Genomic DNA, 22,500 nt, shown 5'->3' on the forward strand with positions numbered 1-22,500 from the left:
TGGCGGATCTGAAGGGGAGAATTGGGGCTTTGTTCGGTCCAAATGTACCAGCTTTCTTTGTGACGAGGAAGCTCATAAAGTGTTGGTACAAAAAAAATCCCATTTACGTTCAGTGGTCATTTTAAAATACCACTTTAAACCACAATTGCCCATTTTTTAGTTATTTGCTTCGTATTTGGCTAATCCGCAGTGAAATTATTGTTTTTAATAGTTACAGTCAAAATACGCTCGGTTAACAGCAACGATGGCGGCATATTAAAATACTCGATTTCATAACGAATACATTGTGCTTTAATGTCCTATAGCGATTATTTCCAACGGTATTTTTCCAGTTTGTCATTCAAAGATGGTGGCTGAACATGGCGCAGCTCGTAAAACGACAGCCGGGGCTGCACGTCAGCCATTTTGTGTCTTGTCTCCGGTTAAAATCCCTATTTTGCCGTGAAAACGCCGTTCAAACTTCAATGTTGTCAGTGCACAAATACATTTAAATCCATGTGTGTGTACTTTTTTGTGACAAGTGCGCTCCAAGCACATATCTTTACACACACAAGATGCCATTTTGTGCCTTATGTTGTCTAAATATCCTTCTTGTCTTGTGAAAATGTTTGAAATACACATTCCACTACCAAATATCTCTATTTGCAACAAGGGTGCTCCAAACACATTTCTTGACACACAAGTTCAGTGACATTAAAGCCAAGCCTCCATCATGGCTGTCCTTCATGCATATTTGGAGCATTACTTCCACACAAATGCACTGTCAGAGACAACTCTGCTAACAACAAAGGCAGCATATTTAAAAATACTCGATTACATAACCGATGAATTGTGATTTGATGTCCTAGAGCGAGTATTTTTCCAGTTTGTCATTCATAGATGGTGGCTGAACATGAACAACGACAGCACGTCCGCCATTTTGTGCCCTGTCTCGCTTAAAATCCCTATTGTGCCGTGAAAACGCCGTTCAAACTTCAATGTTGTCAGTGCACAAATACATTTAAATCAATGTGTGTACATTTTTGTGACAAGTGCGCTTTAAGCACATATCTCTACACACACACTAGATGCCATTTTGTGCCTTATGTGGCTTAAGTATCCTTCTTGTCTTGTGAAAATGTGGCTCAAACCCCTGTTTGAAATACACATTCCACTACCATCCATCCATCTTCTTCCGCTTATCCGAGGTCTGGTCGCGGGGGCAGCAGCTTAAGCAGGGAAGCCCAGACTTCCCTCTCCCCAGCCACTTCGTCCAGCTCCTCCCGGGGGATCCCGAGGCGTTCCCAGGCCAGCCGGGAGAGATAGTCTTCCCAGCGTGTCCTGGGTCTTCCCCGTGGCCTCCTACCGGTCGGACGTGCCCGAAACACCTTCCTAGGGAGGCGTTCGGGTGGCATCCTGACCAGATGCCCGAACCACCTCATCTGGCTCCTCTCGATGTGGAGGAGCAGCGGCTTTACTTTGAGCTCCCCCCGAATGACAGAGCTTCTCACCCTATCTCTAAGGGAGAGCCCCGCCACTCGGCGGAGGAAACTCATTTCGGCCGCTTGTACCCGTGATCTTGTCCTTTCGGTCATGACCCAAAGCTCATGACCATAGGTGAGGATGGGAACGTAGATCGACCGGTAAATCGAGAGCTTTGCCTTCCGGCTCAGCTCCTTCTTCACCACAACGGATCGATACAGGGTCCGCATTACTGAAGATGCCGCACCGATCCGCCTGTCGATCTCACGATCCACTCTTCCCCTACTCGTGAACAAGACTCCGAGGTACTTGAACTCCTCCACTTGGGGCAAGATCTCCTCCCCAACCCGTAGATGGCATTCCACTACCAAATATCTATATTTGCAACAAGGGTGCTCCAAACATTTCTTGACACACAAGTTCAGTGACATAAAGCCAACCCTCCATCATGGCTGTCCTTCATGCATATTTGGAGCATTACTTCCACACAAATGCACTGTCAGAGACAACTCTGTTAACAACAATGGCGGCATATTAAAACACTCGATTACACAGCGGATAAAACAACGGTATTTTCCCAGTTTGTGCTTCTGTGAGTCATTCAAAGATGGTGGCTGAGTCCTAAAACGACAGCACATCAGCCATTTTGTGCCCTGTCTCGCTTAAAATCCCTATTGTGCCGTGAAAACGGCGTTCAAACGTCGATGTTGTCAGTGCACAAATACATTTAAATCCATGCGTGTACATTTTTGTGACAAGTCCGCTCCAAACACATTTCTTTACACACACACACACACACAAGATACCATTTTGTGCCTTATATTGCTTAAATATCCTTCTTGTCTTGTGAAAATGTTGTTTGAAACACACATTCCACTACCAAATATCTATATTTGCAACAAGGGTGCTCCAAACATTTCTTGACACAAGTTCAGTGACATAAAGCCAATCCTCCATCATGGCTGTCCTTCATGCATATTTGGAGCATTACTTCCACACTAGAGGTCGCGGTTCGGTTCATTTTCGGTACAGTAAGAAAACAACAAAATATACATTTTTGGGTTATTTATTTACCAAATTTGCAAAATCTTCCACCAAAGATATTTTTCTTAGTGGAATATTTGATGTGAAGCAATCGGAACCTTGGATAGGTCAATAATTCATAATAACATTGATTTTGATTTAGGGATGTCCCGATCCGATATTTGGATCGGATCGGCCACCGATATTTGCCAAAAAATACGTATCGGCAAGGCATGGGAAAATGCCGATCCAGATCCAGTTTAAAAAAAAAACTCCGGTCCGTGTTTCCCAACGCACCTATTTAAATAATACATTCCACTTTTCTGCTGCTCCCTAATTTCCGTTCCGCATTTTCCAGCACACCTTCAACACATCCACAGGTCTGTGGATTCTCACGCAGTTGCTTTTAGCGGCTGGCATTACACGACTACTGCTCTTCTCACTCTTTTCTGTGTCTCCCTCTCACAGACAGCAAGCGCACCTTCTTACACACGTCACATACTGTCACGTCATACGTCACATACGTATACGTCCTCCCCGAGCAGAGAGGTAGCAGCATGGCTAACATTAGCTGTGATGCTAGCGCAGCCGTGCGAGCAACGCTCCCTCTAAGGTGCGCGCCTGTGCAATTGCGCACTGCTCAAGCGTCCTCTGCGCATGACAAATCTATGCCACGCACAAAATCAAATAAAAAAATAAGCGCATAACAATTTTCGACACACGGACACGACAGAGAAAACAGTTTTCGTCATCATTGTTCAAATATTGTAACGTCTGTCGAGACGCGTATCTCCATTCGGTGCCACACGTCCACACCATCCTTCTCTGCATGAAAGTTTAAAAGTAGCATATATTAATGCAGTATGAAGAAGAATGTTTTAATGTAGACACATAGAATCATCATACTGCTGTGATTATATGCATCAAGTGTTCATTCAAGGCTAAGGCAAAGTATCCACATATATATGGTGTATCGTGATATGGCCTTAAAATATCGCAATATTAAAAAAAGGCCATATCGCCCAGCCCTAGTTCAATGATGCCATTTCTGTTTGTCATGTATAATTTTGTCTATTTTGTGTTTATTCTTGAATAAACAGGTCAGTTTCTTGTTACCAACCATTGTGTATTATTCAAACTCCCTTAATTCAGCTGGTTAGTTGTTATCAAGAGTACTAAAACCCTTTTCAACATGATTCTGACAACTAAGTAGGCTAAATAACTTTAAACTTTAATACATGCTCGGATAGGCCAGTATCGGTCGGTATCGGATCGGAAGTGCAAAAGCAATATCTGTATCGGATCGGAAGTGCAAAAACCTGGATCGGGACATCCCTATTTTGATTCAATAGTATGTTTTGAGCAATGACAGTTTGAAAGAAAAAAAAACAGCTTTGTTTTATTAGTCAACATTGCAACTTTTTCTAAATTACATTTAACCTTTAAGCTTTTTTATTTCACTTTTGTTATGTTTTTGTTTATTTTAATAGTATTTTTAGAATGTGCCGTGAGCCTTTAAAACATTAGCTGTGGGCCGCAAATGGCCTCCGGGGCACACTTTTGACAACCCTGCTGTAGATAATAAAAAATTAAATCTGATAAATCTATGGATAAAAAGCAGAGCCTGGCGACGCATGCGCATTTATCATAACTCTCTCTCTCTCTCTGTCTCTGCCCCTCCCTCACCAATGCTGCTGCACACCTTCACAATTTGTTTTGTTTTTAACCCCTTCTTAACCCTGAACGTACATTGAAAATACACGCAACCCTAACTCAAAATGCCGGACATTTGAGGCATTTTGAGAAACTCCGCCCTGACAGCCCCGCAAAAGAGAACATGTCCGGTGGAAAAGAGGACGTATGGTCAGTCTATCGTAGCTCGTTAGCTGCTAGCATGCCGTGTGTTGTGCCTCGGTGTGCAATGTTTACACAACGTGCATTACGCTACTTAATATTTCCGTGTGGAAACTCGTTCGGTACACCTCGGAACCGAACCGGAACCCCCGTACCGAAATGGTTCAATACATATACACATACCAGTGTTTCCCACAGGGCAGGCATCTATTTGTGGTGGTGTGGTCGGGGGGGGCGCAGGGTGGCGGCGGCAGCGGCGATGACCAAGAAGAACGCGGAGTTGGAATATAATTACAACACTTTATGTACATATTTATATACAGATTTGAACAATTAGTTATTCACTGAAATATATTTATTAATTGTGGTTCTTACAAAAAATATATCTTATAAAATATAAAAGCTAAAATGTCTCTTAAAGCTCTGCCCCTTTAATTAGTGCATACTAAATAATTTTACTTTAGCCTACTACTACAACCGTATTATTTACCAGCAACATAAAGTGAAACAGAGGCAGAGGTGTATGTTTTGTCGTGGTCCTCTCTATAAGGCACATAAGAATATAAATTAGGACCCTTTTCATGAGAAAAGTGCATTTCTGATCTGACCCTGCTTTATTTTTCAGTGTTTGCGGAGTCTCACCTGTTCCCTCCGCCCTAATTTTTCTACTTGCCCGACTTCTCAAATCTACTTGCCCCAATATTTTTACTTGTCCTGCCTAGGTTTTTTTCTGGCTGTGTAGTGCTCATGGCTTATATCTTACTAAAATCCTTCCTGTTGACTATTTACAACACTACACAGTATTTATTATTATTATTATCTATAATTACATTTAAATGGCATTGCATACATGTAAAATTAAATGCTATTTCACATTATTTGACCAGTAGCAGTTACACCCATCTGAACAGGTCAGCCACCTGTTTAAAGCCCGATCACAGTTGAAATCTTGAAATGAAGGGCCTTTAATGGCCAAAACATTAACCTGGACAACATTTTAACAGCTGGTTGGCTCAGATTTTATTATTTTCATTGCATTCACATGCTGCAGCGGACAGTGGACATTTTAGCTTGAGTATTAATGTAGTATCTGAAGCACCGTCTCCACGTGTGTTTATTGACAACAGGGTTATAACCTGGACACGTTAGCTCGTCGGTATGAAAACAGGTGATTGTTATTACGTCCGTCTGCCCCGGACCCGAGTCAAACAGCGGCGTTGTTAATGAAGCAGCGTCAGGCTGCTCACCGTCAGTGAAACGCTCGGTGAAATCGCGGATTAACGTTAAATATATGACGAGCCGCGAGCGATGCAGCTATAACCTATCTACCATAACCTATATTACCCTCGTATTTTGATCCCGTCCGTCCGTCTTCGTCGTCGTCTTCTTCTTCTGGCCCACCAGGTGAATTAAGTGCTATTGGCGGAGTTACAATGCATAGTAGGCTACCGCCACCTACAGCACCGGAGTTGTAACTACAAGGTACATTCACAGACAGAGTCCCATTGCTTTTATGAGCGGTCGAGCGAGTCAAAAGCCGAAAAATCCATTTGTGGCGGACGTAGTTCTTTCGTGGCGGGCCGCCACAAATAAATGAATGTGTGGGAAACACTGCATACCGTTACGCCCCTATCAGTTACATAACAAATAAATTGTGCTTTAATGTCCTATAGCGATTATTTAAAACTGTATTTTTCCAGTTTGTGCTTCTGTGAGTCATTCAAAGATGGTGGCTGAACATGACGTAAAACGACAGCCGGGGCCGCACGTCAGCCATTTTGTGTCTTGTCTCGCTTAAAATCCTATTGTGCCGTGAAAACGCCGTTCAAACGTCAATGTTGTCAGTGCACAAATACACAGTCCACTACTAAATGTCCATGTGTGTATACTAGAGATGCGCGGGTTGCGGGCACAACCGCGGAGTCCGCGGATCGGGCGGATGAAATTAAAAAAAATTAGATATTATCCGCGGGTCGGGTCGGGTCGGGCGGTTGAAATAAAAAAAAATTAGATTTTAAATAGATTCAGGCGGGTGGAAGTTAAACCAATTCGGAAATATATATACATAGTTAAATGTTGTTACCCACATACGAAAAACAAGCAGGCACCTGCTGCATATGCCACAACAGAAGAAAAAAAAATAAAAGAGATGGACACTTTTACGGAGCGGAGAAGGGACGCCTCGCCGGGGTCCGGGACCGAGGCCCCTTCCCCCGAGAGGGCCCCACCGGGAGCCGTAGCTGAGGCGATCCGCGAGAAGGGCCCGACGCACGTCCAGGGTCACCACCGCGCCCACCGCACCGACACCCCGCCTCGTCCGCCTTCGCCGCGGCCGACGTCACGCGCAGCCGGTAAGCAGCTTACCTGCCCGCCACCCCCGTGGCCAGGGGCTCGTAACAGGGGTCACTCCGCGCGCTCCGCCCGCGCAGCTTACCTGCCCGCCACCCCTGTTGCCGGGGGCGCGTAACAGGGGTCACTCCGCGCGCAGTGCGCTCACGAAAGGGGTGGGGCTCACCCTGGTTGATATAGACAGCAGGACGGTGGCCATGGAAGTCGGAAACCGCTAAGGAGTGTGTAACAATCCACCTGCCGAATCAACTAGCCCTGAAAATGGATGGCGCTGGAGCGTCGGGCCCATACCCGGCCGTCGCCGGCAGCGAGACGCGCTTTGAGGTGCGCTCAGCGCGGCTCCCATATGATTGCGCACTGGTGTGCGTCTGGGTCGTGACAGCGTGGCACGCGAATGTCTGTGCTGCATTGGATCAGTCTCCTTTCTTTAACAGGCAAAAGCTTTATAACCTCACTAATGCCTTGCATCGTCTATATTAGATATATAACAACGGGCGGGTGCGGTTCTGATCAAATGTTACATCGGGTGGATGGCGGATGGTTGACGACTTTCTGATGCGGTTGCGGATGAAATAATTGCCTATCCGCGCATCTCTAGTGTGTACATTTTTGTGACAAGTGTGCTCCAAACACAACGCCATTTTGTGCCTTATGTTGCTAAAAAATCATTCTTGTCCTGTCAAAATGTGTCTCAAACGCCTGTTTAAGATACATATTCCACTGCCAAATATCTATATTTGCAACAAGGGTGCGCCAAACACATTTCTTGACACACAAGTTCAGTGACATAAAGCCAACCCTCCATCGTGGCTGTCCTTCGTGCATATTTGGAGCATTACTTCCACACAAATGCACATTTCCACCCATAGAGAAGACGGCAGAAGGGGCGGGAAAATGTGTGTCGAGGCCACCCTGCCCTCATTTTACACTGCTCTCTCATGGTGGTACAATTGCCTTACTATCACTTTCCAACACTCGCCCACACAATGTCTGCATTTAACTCTCTTTGTCATCTCGCAAATGCATTTTGTCGCCCCGCAGCCCGCCCTGTCACTGGAAGCGTAGGATGTTTACATGACTGGATCCATGCAACCTGGCACAAAACTGTGAGTGACACAGAGCGGAAAACATGACACCGCGCTCCACAGAAGCCAAACATAACAGTTCTCACTGTGTTACAGTGCAGATGTGCACCACTGCAAACTACATTGAATAAACAATATAGTCGGATCAATATGAATCCAAGTAGAGCATTGAGTTTTGCAGAGTTGGACTTGGTGCAGGTGTACCTAATGCAGTGTCCAGGCTTTTAAACAACCTGGTTTGTCTTCAGGTGTCATGGACGATGAGGACGATCGTCATCTTCTGGATATTTTAGGGTAAAAGAACAAAACTAGACAAAAAAAATTCACAGCCTTTAAAGGGTAACTGCCCTTTTTTGGGGGGGAAATTTGCCTACCATTCACAATCCCTATGTATGACATATGCTTATCTTTTTTATGCATTCCTAGTCCTTAAATACGGCAAAGATAGAGGTGGCTAACAATTAAACTAACAGACTACCATATTTTTCGGACTACAAGGCGCACTTAAAATCCTTTCATTTTCTCAAAAATCGACAGTGCACCTTATAATGCGCCTTATAAATAATATGTGCTGAAAATTTTTAATTTCCCCTCGGGGATTAACAAAGTATTTCTGATTCTGATGACCCGGTGCGCCTAATGTACGGCATGAGTTTGGGTTGTGCTTACTGACCTCGAAGCAATTTTATTTGGTACATGGTGTAATGATAAGTGTGACCAGTAGATGGCAGTCATACATAAGCGGTATGCATACTTGCCAACCTTGAGACCTCCGATTTCGGGAGGTGGGGGCGGGGGGCGTGGTTAAGAGATATATATATATATAAGAAATACTTGACTTTCAGTGAATTCTAGCTATATATATATATATGTATATATATATATATATATATATATATATATATATATATATATATATATATATATATATATATATATAAATAAAATAAATACTTGAATTTCAGTGTTCATTTATAAACTACAACTCACAAACACTTTAGAGTTAGGCTCCTCCATCAGAATGTGTACTTAAACTTATAAAGATCACATGGATATTATTCAGTGAGTTGATTCACCAAAACTAACCTGTTATACAGGAGGAAAAAGCACACAGGACGTTTTAATTGTTCACAGACTGGTCACGCTCATCAGAACGACAAGACACTTCCGGTCTGCAGGTGATAGCATTCAATTGGGAAGAAACGCCCTACTGCCCCCTACTGACCAATGTGAATACTGATAAATGTGTAATGACAGCTCCAAAAACGAATTCAAACCACAAAATAAAAATAAATAAATCAACACAAAAATGTGACACATTATGGATGGGTCACATATGCATGTACAGTAGATGGCAGTATTGTCCTGTTTAAAAGTGTCACAACATTGCTGTTTACGGCAGACGAACTGCTTTACGGTAGACACTGTTGTTGTGTGTTGTCCACACGTCACTCAGGTCCGCCTGAATTTCGGGAGTTTTTCGGGAGAAAATTTGTCCCGGGAGGTTTTCGGGAGAGGCGCTGAATTTCGGGAGTCTCCCGGAAAATCCGGGAGGGTTGGCAAATATGGCGATATGTGTAGACTGCAATATGATGGCTGTAAACAACACCAAAACATTAAACATTCCATTTAGAATATAGAACATTACACCCGGCGCTCAAAAATCTGTCAAAAATGTTTTTAGTACGACTTCGGTAAGCTATGAAGCCGCGCCGCTTGTTGGGTTGTCTGCGCATTAAACTTCGCATTATTATGGTGCGTGTATAAAGACTGCAAAATGGCACCTATTAGCAGACATTATCTGGCGTTTTGTTTCACAATATTATGCTAAAACCAACTTTTCCTACCTTCTGGTACCTGCTGATGTGTATTTGGGATCTGCATAAGTCCTGAAAATGTGCGCGCTTCCGCAATTGTATTTCTAATACAAGTTAGTGTTAAGTCCTTACTTATATCTGTCAGTCGACTAGCCATCAATGCGCTAAAAACTGTAGTGGGTTTACATACTTCACCGATGGAACTTTAGTTATTAGAGGGTTCTGCCGTTCAGGATGCAGCGTTTTGTGGACGGTCTTACCTACCCACGTAGGTAAGACGGCATGGTATGGGGGTGCATTAGTGCCCAAAGCATGGGTAACTTACACATCTGTGAAGGCACCATTAATGCTGAAAGGTACATACAGCTTTTGGAACAACATATGCTGCCATCTAAGCGCCGTCTTTTTAATGGACGCCCCTGCTTATTTTAGCAAGACAATGCCAAGCCACATTCAGCACGTGTTACAACAGCTTGGCTTCGTAAAAAAGAGTGCGGGTACTTTCCTGCTCCGCCTGCAGTCCAGACCTGTCTCCCATCGAAAATGTGTGGCGCATTATGAAGCGTAAAATACGACAGCGGAGACCCCGGACTGTTGAACGACTGAAGCTCGACATAAAACAAGAATGGGAAAGAATTCCACTTTCAAAGCTTCAACAATTAGTTTCCTCAGTTCCCAATTGTTTATTGAGTGTTGTTAAAAGAAAAGGTGACGTAACACAGTGGTGAACATGCCCTTTCCCAACTACTTTGGCACGTGTTGCAGCCATGAAATTCTAAGTTAATTATTATTTGCAAAAAAAAAAAAAAGTTTATGAGTTTGAACATCAAATATCTTGTCTTTGTAGTGCATTCAATTGAATATGGCTTGAAAAGGATTTGCGAATCATTGTATTCCGTTTATATTTACATCTAACACAATTTCCCAACTCATATGGAAACAGGGTTTGTACATAGATTTCAGATTTTGCAGTGTCCATCCATCCATTAATCCATCTTCTTCCGCTTATTCGAGGTCGGGTCGCGGGGGCAGCAGCCTAAGCAGGGAAGCCCAGATTTCCCTCTCCCCAGCCACTTCGTCCAGCTCCTCCTGAGGGATCCTGAGGCATTCCCAGGCCAGCCAGGAGACATAGTCTTCCCAACGTGTCCTGGGTCTTCCCCGTGGCCTCCTACCGGTCGGACGTGCCTGAAACACCTCCCTAGGGAGGCGTTCATGTGGCATCCTGACCAGATGCCCGAACCAGCTCATCTGGCTCCTCGATGAGGAGGAGCAGCGGCTTTACTTTGAGCTCCTCCCGGATGACAGAGCTTCTCACCCTATCTCTAAGGGAGAGACCCGCCACCCGGCGGAGGAAACTCATTTCAGCCGCTTGTACCCGTGATCTTGTCCTTTCGGTCATGACCCAAAGCTCATGACCATAGGTGAGGATGGGAACGTAAATCACCCGGTAAATCGAGAGCATTTTGCATTGTATTTAAATATTATTCAATTCACTTCACTAAGGTGTTACGACTTTTATTTTATTTTGTAGTAGTAGGGACTTCCTCCCAGTCAAGTTCCATTGTTTTCATTTTATCGAAGTGCACATACGAGTGACGTCGAGGCCCCACATTGGAGCCTGTGTGCGTTTACACTGGAGTCTGATAAAAATCACATTTTACTCGCAGTGTAAACAGTCATCTGGAAAATAATCAGATAAAAAAAAAAATCAGATTTTAGCTACTTTGGCCTGCAGCATAAACATAGTTAAAGACTCCATTGCTGACTTTTGCTGACGTTTATTTACAAGTTAGAATGCATTAAAAAAGAACAGTGTGCTTGTCCTACATAAGGATTGTCAATGATTGACAAAATTCTCCCAAAAGTACAGTTCTCCTTTAATGATATTGGCACAATAAGAAAAAACGAGTCAAGACATAAACATTTTAAGGTGTTTTCTACCGTTTTTCAGAGATGTGGATGCATTGAATGACTATCTCCATGGCAGCAACAGCAAGTCCGTGAGTGACTCTTAAAAGATCCTACAGACTGCCAGATTAAGGATGTTTAAAAGCATACCATTTTGAGTGTTTTTTTTTTTTTTTACCATGTGATCTCTCTGCAGATCGAAGAGGATGACGTAGCTAACGCGGCGTACGGCTCCGATGCTTCTTTCTTCGCCGGGGACACTGTGAGTCTGCACGTTTGAATAATAAGTTGAAAGGAAATAGTCGTTTGTGTGGTCCGTGCGACACGAGTAAACAGGAAATGCACATATTCTGAGAGCCTACTTGATTTAGGATACACGACCTTGCAGCTGCCCCTCATTGTTTGGGCTTTAAATCCCTGCTTTTCACGCTAACAAAAAGAGCAAAGAGTCCACAGGAAATGCTGTTTAATATGCAGTTCACATGTTTCTTTCTCATGGCTAAATGCCTCATTTAGGCGAGCGCCAACGACAGACTCAAAGATGGCCCCTCTTCAATGGCGGACTTTGGCGCCGATCCTGCCAGGGACGGCCTCCAGCTCTCCAGCAGCCTCTCATTCATCGAGGACCAACTGGGGGCCGGGAGCTCGCCGGGAGGCGGCGTGGATCTCGGCGGCGAAGACCAGCCCTTCGACATCCTGCAGAAGTCCCTCCTGGAGGCCGACATCACGGAGCAAACGCTGGCACAGGAGGCCCTGCTCGACTCCCAGCCCGCCCCCACCCTCGTGCAGGCCCCCGTGTCCTTCCCGTCCCAGCTGGCCTCTGGGGGTTACGGAGGGGGCGGGGTCACCACGGCGACGGCGGCGGCGGCGTTGCCGACCGGACAGCTCATGCGAGGCGTACCCCCGCTGTCTAACGGCTCCGCCCAGCACATCCAGGTGTTGGGGTCGTTCGGCGCGGGAGGCGGAGTCATGACTTTGAGTGGTTTGGAAAGAACTCCACAGATTGTGCTGAGGCCGGCGGGGGCTGTAGCTCCGGCGGCGTCTACTCCAGGAGGACAGGTGTTTGCCCCCACCCAAGGGCAGCTAGGCCAAGTGGGTTTGCCTTTTAAGAACATCCCCCTCCAAAACGTCATCATCCAGAGAGGTCCTGGAGGGACGCAGACTCTTGTGAGACCAATTCAGCCTAAACCCCATCAAGCTGGGGCTCAGACCGTCTACAGCCTACAGCCCGCAGCCTCCACCTTTGCTAACGCCGCAACTCCCGGAGCGCAGTACACCGCCAACGGCTCCATCGTAGTGCAGCCGCCATTGGACCAGCAGCACGCGCAAGCCAACTTGCAACCGGGACAATTCTTGTTGCCCGCTTCTCTGGCGCTCGCTCAGCCCGGCGCCGTCCACAACGGCCCCGCCGACCCCGGTGCCAGCACACTGATCACCGCTCAGAAGACAGTGCAGATTGTGGCCGGTCAGAACTTCGCCGCACAAGCGGGCGGGCCGCTCATTTTGAACCAGGGCGGAGGGGGCGTGACGCAAACATGGACGAGCACCGCGCACACGGCGTGCTCTACCGGCCGGCTGGCGCTGGTCAACCCGGCGAGTCATGGGCAGGTTTCCGCCTGCCCGGTGCAGCGCCTTCTAGTGACACAAACTCAGAACTGTACGTCATTGTCCCCTTTACCTAACACGGTGACACACGAGCAGGTAACAAGAACACATCAATTGGGTCTTTTTGTCACGCTCTTATCTCACTTGTCGCATTCTGATTTTGACAGAATTCTTCATTGTCTGCCGTCAAACAAGTGCAGCTTAGCAGCGTTCATGGTAACTTTTCACATTTCTTACTTCTTTATTAACATTTAAATTAGAGATGTCCGATAATGGCTATTTTGCGGATATTCCGATATTGTCCAACTCTTAATTACAGATTCCGATATCAACCGATACCGATATACAGGTAAAAGCCAGTAAATTAGAATATTTTGAAAAACTTGATTTATTTCAGTAATTGCATTCAAAAGGTGTAACTTGTACATTATATTTATTCATTGCACACAGACTGATGCATTCAAATGTTTATTTCATTTAATTTTGATGATTTGAAGTGGCAACAAATGAAAATCCAAAATTCCGTGTGTCACAAAATTAGAATATTACTTAAGGCTAATACAAAAAAGGGATTTTTAGAAATGTTGGCCAACTGAAAAGTATGAAAATGAAAAATATGAGCATGTACAATACTCAATACTTGGTTGGAGCTCCTTTTGCCTCAATTACTGCGTTAATGCGGCGTGGCATGGAGTCGATGAGTTTCTGGCACTGCTCAGGTGTTATGAGAGCCCAGGTTGCTCTGATAGTGGCCTTCAACTCTTCTGCGTTTTTGGGTCTGGCATTCTGCATCTTCCTTTTCACAATACCCCACAGATTTTCTATGGGGCTAAGGTCAGGGGAGTTGGCGGGCCAATTTAGAACAGAAATACCATGGTCCGTAAACCAGGCACGGGTAGATTTTGCGCTGTGTGCAGGCGCCAAGTCCTGTTGGAACTTGAAATCTCCATCTCCATAGAGCAGGTCAGCAGCAGGAATCATGAAGTGCTCTAAAACTTGCTGGTAGACGGCTGCGTTGACCCTGGATCTCAGGAAACAGAGTGGACCGACACCAGCAGATGACATGGCACCCCAAACCATCACTGATGGTGGAAACTTTACACTAGACTTCAGGCAACGTGGATCCTGTGCCTCTCCTGTCTTCCTCCAGACTCTGGGACCTCGATTTCCAAAGGAAATGCAAAATTTGCATGGTTGGGTGATGGTTTGGGGTGCCATGTCATCTGCCGGTGTCGGTCCACTCTGTTTCCTGAGATCCAGGGTCAACGCAGCCGTCTACCAGCAAGTTTTAGAGCACTTCATGCTTCCTGCTGCTGACCTGCTCTATGGAGATGGAGATTTCAAGTTCTAACAGGACTTAGCGCCTGCACACAGCGCAAAATCTACCCGTGCCTGGTTTACGGACCATGGTATTTCTGTTCTAAATTGGCCCGCCAACTCCCCTGACCTTAGCCCCATAGAAAATCTGTGGGGTATTGTGAAAAGGAAGATGCAGAATGCCAGACCCAAAAACGCAGAAGAGTTGAAGGCCACTATCAGAGCAACCTGGGCTCTCATAACACCTGAGCAGTGCCAGAAACTCATCGACTCCATGCCACGCCGCATTAACGCAGTAATTGAGGCAAAAGGAGCTCCAACCAAGTATTGAGTATTGTACATGCTCATATTTTTCATTTTCATACTTTTCAGTTGGCCAACATTTCTAAAAATCCCTTTTTTGTATTAGCCTTAAGTAATATTCTAATTTTGTGACACACGGAATTTTGGATTTTCATTTGTTGCCACTTCAAATCATCAAAATTAAATGAAATAAACATTTGAATGCATCAGTCTGTGTGCAATGAATAAATATAATGTACAAGTTACACCTTTTGAATGCAATTACTGAAATAAATCAAGTTTTTCAAAATATTCTAATTTACTGGCTTTTACCTGTATACAGTCGTGGAATTAACACATTATTATGCCTAATTTTGTTAGGATGCATTAAACAATGTAACAAGGTTTTCCTAAATAAATCAACTCAAGTTATGGAAAAAAAATGCCAACATGGCACTGCCATATTTATTATTGAAGTCACAAAGTGCCTTTTTTTTTTTAACAAGCCTCAAAACATCCATCCATCCATCCATCTTCTTCCGCTTATCCGAGGTCGGGTCGCGGGGGCAGCAGCCTAAGCAGGGAAGCCCAGACTTCCCTCTCCCCAGCCACCTCGTCCAGCTCTTCCTGTGGGACCCCGAGGCGTTCCCAGGCCAGCCGGGAGACATAGTCTTCCCAACATGTCCTGGGTCTTCCCCGCGGCCTCCTACCGGTCGGACGTGCCTTAAACACCTCCCTAGGGAGGCGTTCGGGTGGCATCCTGACCAGATGCCCGAACCACCTCATCTGGTTCCTCTCCATGTGGTGGAGCAGCGGCTTTACTTTGAGCTCCCCCCGGATGGCAGAGCTTCTCACCCTATCTCTAAGGGAGAGCCCCGCCACCCGGCGGAGGAAACTCATTTGGGCCGCTTGTACCCGTGATCTTGTCCTTTCGGTCATAACCCAAAGCTCATGACCATAGGTGAGGATGGGAACGTAGATCGACCGGTAAATTGAGAGCCTCAAAACAGCAGCTTGGAATTTGGGACATGCTCTCCCTGAGAGAGCATGAGGAGGTTGAGGTGGGCGGGGTTGAGGTGGGGCGGGGGTTGAATATTGTAGCGTCCCAGAAGAGTTAGTGCTGCAAGGGGTTCTGGGTATTTGTTCTGTTGTGTTACGGTGCGGATGTTCTGCCGAAATGCGTTTGTCATTCTTGTTTGGTGTGGGTTCACAGTGTGGCGCATATTTGTAACAGTGTTAAAGTTGTTTATACGGCCACCCTCGGTTGACCAAGTATGATTGGCATTCACTTGTGTGTGTGAAAAACCATAGATATTATGTGTTTAAAGTTAAAGTACCAATGATTGTCACGCACACACACTAGGTGTGGGTGAAATTATTCTCTGCATTTGACCCATCACCCTTGTTCACCCCCTGGGAGGTGAGGGGAGCAGTGGGCAGCGCCCGGGAATCATTTTTGGTGATTTAACCCCCAATTCCAACCCTTGATGCTGAGTGCCAAGCAGGGAGGTAATGGGTCCCATTTTTATAGTCTTTGGTATGACTCGACCGGGGTTTGAACTCACAACCTACCGATCTCAGGGCGGACACTCTAACACAGGGGTGCTCACACCTTTTCTGCAGGCGAGCTACTTTTCAATTGATCAAGTAGTGGGGATCTACCTCATTCATATATATAATTTATATTTACTTATTTATGAAATATATGTTTTTGTTAACAAGTTAAAGGTGTTTAATGATAATGCAAGCATGTTTAACACATATAGTTAATATTGTTAATACATTAAAGGTGTTTAATGATAATACAAGTATGTTTAATACATATAGTTAATATTGTTAACAAGTTAAAGGTGTTTAATGATAATGCAAGCATGTTTAACACATATAGTTAATATTGTTAACAAGTTAAAGGTGGTTAAAGATAATACAAGCATGTTTAACACATATAGATTCCTTTCTTTCATGAAGACAAGAATATAAGTTGGTGTATTACCTGATTGTGATGACTTGCATTGATAGGAATCAGACAGTGGTGATGATAACGTCCGCATTTTCGAATGGAGGAGAAAAAAAGTCCTCCTTTCTGTCCAATACCACATGAAAGTGGTTGGTTTTTGGCATCTTATTTGTCCAGCTTCCGTACTCCTTTGTATACACTTTACAAGAAATACATTGTCGGCAAACTCCGTAGCTTGCTAGCTTGTGCACACCAGCTTTCTGAGACTCTTATTTTGGTAGCGCAGGCAGGATGAAGCAGAGCTTTTATTGTGCAACTGTGCAGTCGGTCTTTGGAGTTTTGACGACAGGTACGGCGCCAGAGTCTGTTGAAATAAAGTGTTTTTCGCCTTCCAGTCGGTAATTTTAATGAGCTGGCAGCAGCCAGCGTCATCTCAGAAGACCCTCGGGTGCCGTGAATGTCAATCAAGTGACAAAAGTGACGTTATAGTGAAGATTTATGATCGCTCATTTTTAGGACTATTTTTTTAATGCCTGGCTGGTGATCGACTGACACACCCTCCAAAATCGACCGGTAGATCGCGATTGACGTAATGAGCACCCCTGCTCTAACCACTAGGCCACTGAGTAGGTATGGTTTGGGTTTGGGCCGGCACGCAAAGGCAGTGCCTTTAAGGTTTATGGCGCTCTGTACTTCTCCCTAAGTCCGTGTCCCACTCCGTACAGCGGCGTTTTAAAAAGTCTTACATTTTACTTTTTGGAACCGATACCGATAATTTCCGATATTACATTTTAAAGCATTTATCGGCCGTCTGATATTATCGGACATCTCTAATTTCAATCCGTTTGGCCCTCATATTGACTTTTTGTGTTTGACTTCCTGTAGCGATGCAAACACCTGATTTATGCATCAATACTCAGGTATGTTTTGTGGCAGTACTCCTCCTCATTCACATCACATCAGTGCGTACATTAAACCTTCTCCGAACAGGTCAGTGCTCAGAAGAGGCCCGCCCCCATGCCGCTTACCAAGGGAGGAATGTAAGTCAACTGTTAAGTTGTGTTTTTGGTTCAATCACGCATGTTTAACCACAAATTGTGTCCGTAGGATTCTACAGCAGCTAAGGGAAGACCACGACAGAGTCCACACCCCCGACCGGCAACACTTCACATCCTTCAGCGACGTGCTTCAAAGGCTCCTCCCCTTCCACGTGTTCCAGGGAGCGCCGCCCACCCAGGAGGAGTTCTCGCAGGGTGTTTATTTTTACCGCACGTCACGCTGAAAATGGCTACCTCAGTACTGACTAATATTTTTTTTTAAATCTATTTACAGTGGATGATGAATTTGAGTCGGTAGCGACGCAGGTGCTCATGAGGACGCAGTCCATGATAAACAAATACAGGCGGCTACTTCTGGCAGAGTCTGAGGTACAAACACACACGCTGCTGCTAAAATGTCTGGTGTATCATATACAGCAGGGGTGCTCATTACGTCGATCGCGAGCTACCGGTCGATCTCGGAGGGTGTGTCAGTCGATCACCAGCCAGGCATTAAAATAATAGTCCTAAAAATGAGCGATCATAAATCTTCACTATGACGTCACTTTCGTCACTTGATTGACATTCACGGCACCCGAGGGTCTTCTGAGGTGACGCTGGCTGCTGCCAGCTCATTAAAATTACCGACTGGAAGGCGAGAAACACTTTATTTCAACAGACTCTGGCGCCGTACCTGTCGTCAAAACTCCAAAGACCTACTGCACAGTTGCACAGTTGCGCTAACAAAATAAGAGTCTCAGAAAGCTGGCGTGCACAAGCTAGCAAGCTACGGAGTTTGCCGACAATGTATTTCTTGTAAAGTGTATACAAAGGAGTACGGAAGCTGGACAAATAAGATGCCAAAAACCAACCACTTTCATGTGGTATTAGTTAAACATGCTTGTATTATCTTTAAACACCTTTAACTTATTAACAATATTAACTATATGTGTTAAACATGCTTGTATTATCTTTAAACACCTTTAACTTGTTAACAATATTAACTATATGTGTTAAACATGCTTGTATTATCTTTAAACACCTTTAACTTGTTAACAATATTAACTATATGTGTTAAACATGCTTGTATTATCTTTAACCACCTTTAAGTTGTTAACAATATTAACTATATGTGTTAAACATGCTTGTATTATCTTTAAACACTTTTAACTTATTAACAATATTAACTATATGTATTAAACATACTGGTATTATCATTAAACACCTTTAATTTTTTTAACAATATTAACTATATGTGTTAAACATGCTTGTATTATCATTAAACACCTTTAACTTGTTAACAATATTAACTATATGTGTTAAACATGCTTGTATTATCTTTAAACACCTTTAATTTATTAACAATATTAACTATATGTGTTAAACATGCTTGTATTATCATTAAACACGTTTAACTTGTTAACAATATTAACTATATGTATTAAACATACTTGTATTATCATTAAACACCTTTAATTTTTTAACAATATTAACTATATGTGTTAAACATGCTTGCATTATCAATAAACACCTTTACCTTGTTAACAAAAACATATATTTCATAAATAAGTAAATATAAATTATTTATATGAATGAGGTAGATCCCCACAACTTGATCAATTGAAAAGTAGCTCGCCTGCAGAAAAAGTTTGAGCACCCCTGATATACAGCATAGGCCAAAGGTTTCGACACACCTTCTCATTCAATGCGTTTTCTTTATTTTCATGACTACCGTATTTTCCGGACCGTAGAGCGTACCGGATTATAAGGCGCACTGCCAATGAGTGGGTCGAGTCAGGTCTATTTTCATACAAAAGGCGCATTAAAGGAGTCATAGTTTGTATTTTTTTTTCTAAATGTAAAAGACTTCCTTGTGGTCTACATAACATGTAATGGTGGTTCTTTGGTCAAAATGTTACATAGATCAGTGTTTTTCAACCACTGTGCCACCAGTAATTATAGTCTGCAAATAATGTGTTGTTGTTGAGTGTCGGTGCTGTCTAGAGCTCAGCAGTGTAATATTCTTCCATATCAGTAGGTGGCAGCAGGTAGCTAATTGCTTTGTAGATGTCGGAAACAGCGGGAGGCAGTGTGCAGGTAAAAAGGCGTCTAATGCTTAAACCAAAAAGGCATTGCAGCTTAGGGAAGGCTATGCAGAACGAAACTAAAACTGAACTGGCTACAAAGTAAACAAAAACAGAATGCTGGACGACAGCAAAGACTTACTGTGGAGCAAAGACAGCGTCCACAAAGTACATCCGAACATGACATGACAATCAACAATGTCCACACAAAGAAGGATAAAAACAACTGAAATATTCTTGATTGCTAAAACAAAGCAGGTGTGGGGAATAGCGGTCAAGGAAGACATGAAACTGCTACAGGAAAATACCAAAAAAAGAGAAAAAGTCACCAAAAATAGGAGCGCAAGACAAGAACTAAAACACTACACACAGGAAAACAGCAAATAAGTCAGGGTGTGATGTGACAGGTGGTGACAGTACACCTACTTTGAGACAAGAGCTATAGTGATGCATGCTTTAAAGTCATATCCAACAATTGCGACAGCAACTTTTTATTGTCAATATCAGCTGCTGAGTTTCAGTTTTTAATGATTTCTGCTGGTGGTGTGCCTCTGCATTTTTTTCTCTGAAAAAAATGTGCCTTGGCTCAAAAAAGGTTGAAAAACACTGACATAGATGATGTTTGACAGATCATCTTCAAGCCGCTTTCTGACAGTCGCCTCAGGATGCGCCGTTTTGTGGGCGGTCTTATTTACGTGGCTCACCTTCAACAGCGTCTTCCCTCTGTCATCTTTGTTGTAGCGTGGGGGAGTGGAAGAAGTGTCAAAAGATGGAGATAACCGTTTTAATGACATTAAGACTTTACTTAAAGGGGAACATTATCACAAGACCTATGTAAGCGTCAATATATACCTTGATGTTGCAGAAAAAAGACCATATATTTTTTTAACCGATTTCCGAACTCTAAATGGGTGAATTCTAATATTCGCTCTCGGAGCGATGACGTCACAATGTGACGTCGCATCGGGCAGCAATTTGCCATTTTCTCAAACACCGAGTCAAATCAGCTCTGTTATTTTCCGTTTTTTTCGACTGTTTTCCGTACCTTGGAGACATCATGCCTCGTCGGTGTGTTGTCGGAGGGTGTAACAACACGAACAGGGACGGATTCAAGTTGCACCAGTGGCCCAAAGATGCGAAAGTGGCAAGAAATTGGACGTTTGTTCCGCACACTTTACCGACGAAAGCTATGCTACGACAGAGATGGCAAGAAAGTGTGGATATCCTGCGACACTCAAAGCAGATGCATTTCCAACGATAAAGTCAAAGAAATCTGCCGCCAGACCCCCATTGAATCTGCCGGAGTGTGTGAGCAATTCAGGGACAAAGGACCTCGGTAGCACGGCAAGCAATGGCGGCAGTTTGTTCCCGCAGACGAGCGAGCTAAACCCCCTGGGTGTCTTGGCTCACACCGTCCCGAAGATGATCAAGAGAAGAATATCGACCCTAGCTTCCCTGGCCTGCTGACATGAGGGTATGTCTACAGAATATATTAATTGATGAAAATTGGGCTGTCTGCACTCTCAAAGTGCATGTTGTTGCCAAATGTATTTCATATGCTGTAAACCTAGTTCATAGTTGTTAGTTTCCTTTAATGCCAAACAAACACATACCAATCGTTGGTTAGAAGGCGATCGCCGAATTCGTCCTCGCTTTCTCCCGTGTCGCTGGCTGTCGTGTCGTTTTCGTCGGTTTCGCTTGCATACGGTTCAAACCGATATGGCTCAATAGCTTCAGTTTCTTCCTCAATTTCGTTTTCGCTACCTGCCTCCACACTACAACCATCCGTTTCAATACATGCGTAATCTGTTGAATCGCTTAAGCCGCTGAAATCCGAGTCTGAATCCGAGCTAATGTCGCTATAGCTTGCTGTTCTTTCCGCCATGTTTGTTTGTGTTGGCTTCACTATGTGACGTCACAGGAAAATGGACGGGTGGTTAAAATCAGGCACTTTGAAGCTTTTTTTAGGGATATTGCGTGATGGGTAAAATTTTGAAAAAAAACTTCGAAAAATATGATAAGCCACTGGGAACTGATTTTTAATGGTTTTAACAATTCTGAAATTGTGATAATGTTCCCCTTTAAATCAATATGGGTTATACTTGTATAGCGCTTTTCTACCTTCAAGGTACTCAAAGCACTTTGACACTATTTCCACATTCACCCATTCACAAACAGATGGCGGGAGCTGCCATGCAAGGCCCTAGCCACGACCCATCAGGAGCAAGGGTGTCTTGCTCAGGAACGCAACGGACGTGACGAGGTTGGTAGAAGGTGGGGATTGAACCAGGAACTCTCAGGTTGCTGACAGGGCCCTTCTCCCAACCACGCCACGCCGTCCCCACGTATTTACATTGTAGATTGTCACTGAAGGCACCAAAACCACGAATGAACACGTGGAGTCATGCACCCAAGACAAAAAATTGAAATTTGTATTCGAGTTTCTTCAAAATAGCCACCCCCTGCACTCTCCCGATGAGCCCGAAGAGGTAGTCACCTGAAATGGTTTTCACTTGAAACTCATCGAGAGAATGCCAAGAGTGTGCAAAGCAGCAACCAGAGTAAAGGGCGGCCACCCCGAAAAAAACAGAACACAAAACATGTTTTCAGTTATTTCACCCTTTTTTTGTCAAGTACATAACTCCACATGTGTTCATCCACAGCCGTGATCCCCTCACTGACAATCCACAATGTAAATAGTCATGAAATCCCCACCCTCAT

The 22,500-nt window shown here is 44.2% G+C and overlaps 1 protein-coding gene across 3 annotated transcripts in view; it reads left to right on the forward strand.

The window, feature by feature from the left end:
- bicral (BICRA like chromatin remodeling complex associated protein) overlaps positions 1 to 22,500 on the forward strand; it is a 28,002-nt gene that overhangs the window by 851 nt on the left and 4,651 nt on the right. The window contains exons 2-11 of one of the 3 annotated variants that reach the window (XM_061931834.1): positions 7,729 to 7,793; positions 8,021 to 8,066; positions 11,541 to 11,589; positions 11,694 to 11,759; positions 12,014 to 13,198; positions 13,270 to 13,318; positions 17,544 to 17,578; positions 17,649 to 17,698; positions 17,766 to 17,911; positions 17,991 to 18,085. In XM_061931834.1, coding sequence (XP_061787818.1) covers positions 8,026 to 8,066; positions 11,541 to 11,589; positions 11,694 to 11,759; positions 12,014 to 13,198; positions 13,270 to 13,318; positions 17,544 to 17,578; positions 17,649 to 17,698; positions 17,766 to 17,911; positions 17,991 to 18,085 — 1,716 coding nt within the window. In that variant the 5' untranslated portion in view covers positions 7,729 to 7,793; positions 8,021 to 8,025. Of the gene's footprint in view, positions 1 to 7,319; positions 8,067 to 11,540; positions 11,590 to 11,693; positions 11,760 to 12,013; positions 13,199 to 13,269; positions 13,319 to 17,543; positions 17,579 to 17,648; positions 17,699 to 17,765; positions 17,912 to 17,990; positions 18,086 to 22,500 lie in introns of those variants that run through there. The other 2 variants (XM_061931835.1, XM_061931833.1) reach the window with 2 other exon arrangements.

Source organism: Nerophis lumbriciformis, linkage group LG39 (assembly GCF_033978685.3).
Source record: "Nerophis lumbriciformis linkage group LG39, RoL_Nlum_v2.1, whole genome shotgun sequence".
NCBI classification, from domain to species: domain Eukaryota; kingdom Metazoa; phylum Chordata; class Actinopteri; order Syngnathiformes; family Syngnathidae; genus Nerophis; species Nerophis lumbriciformis.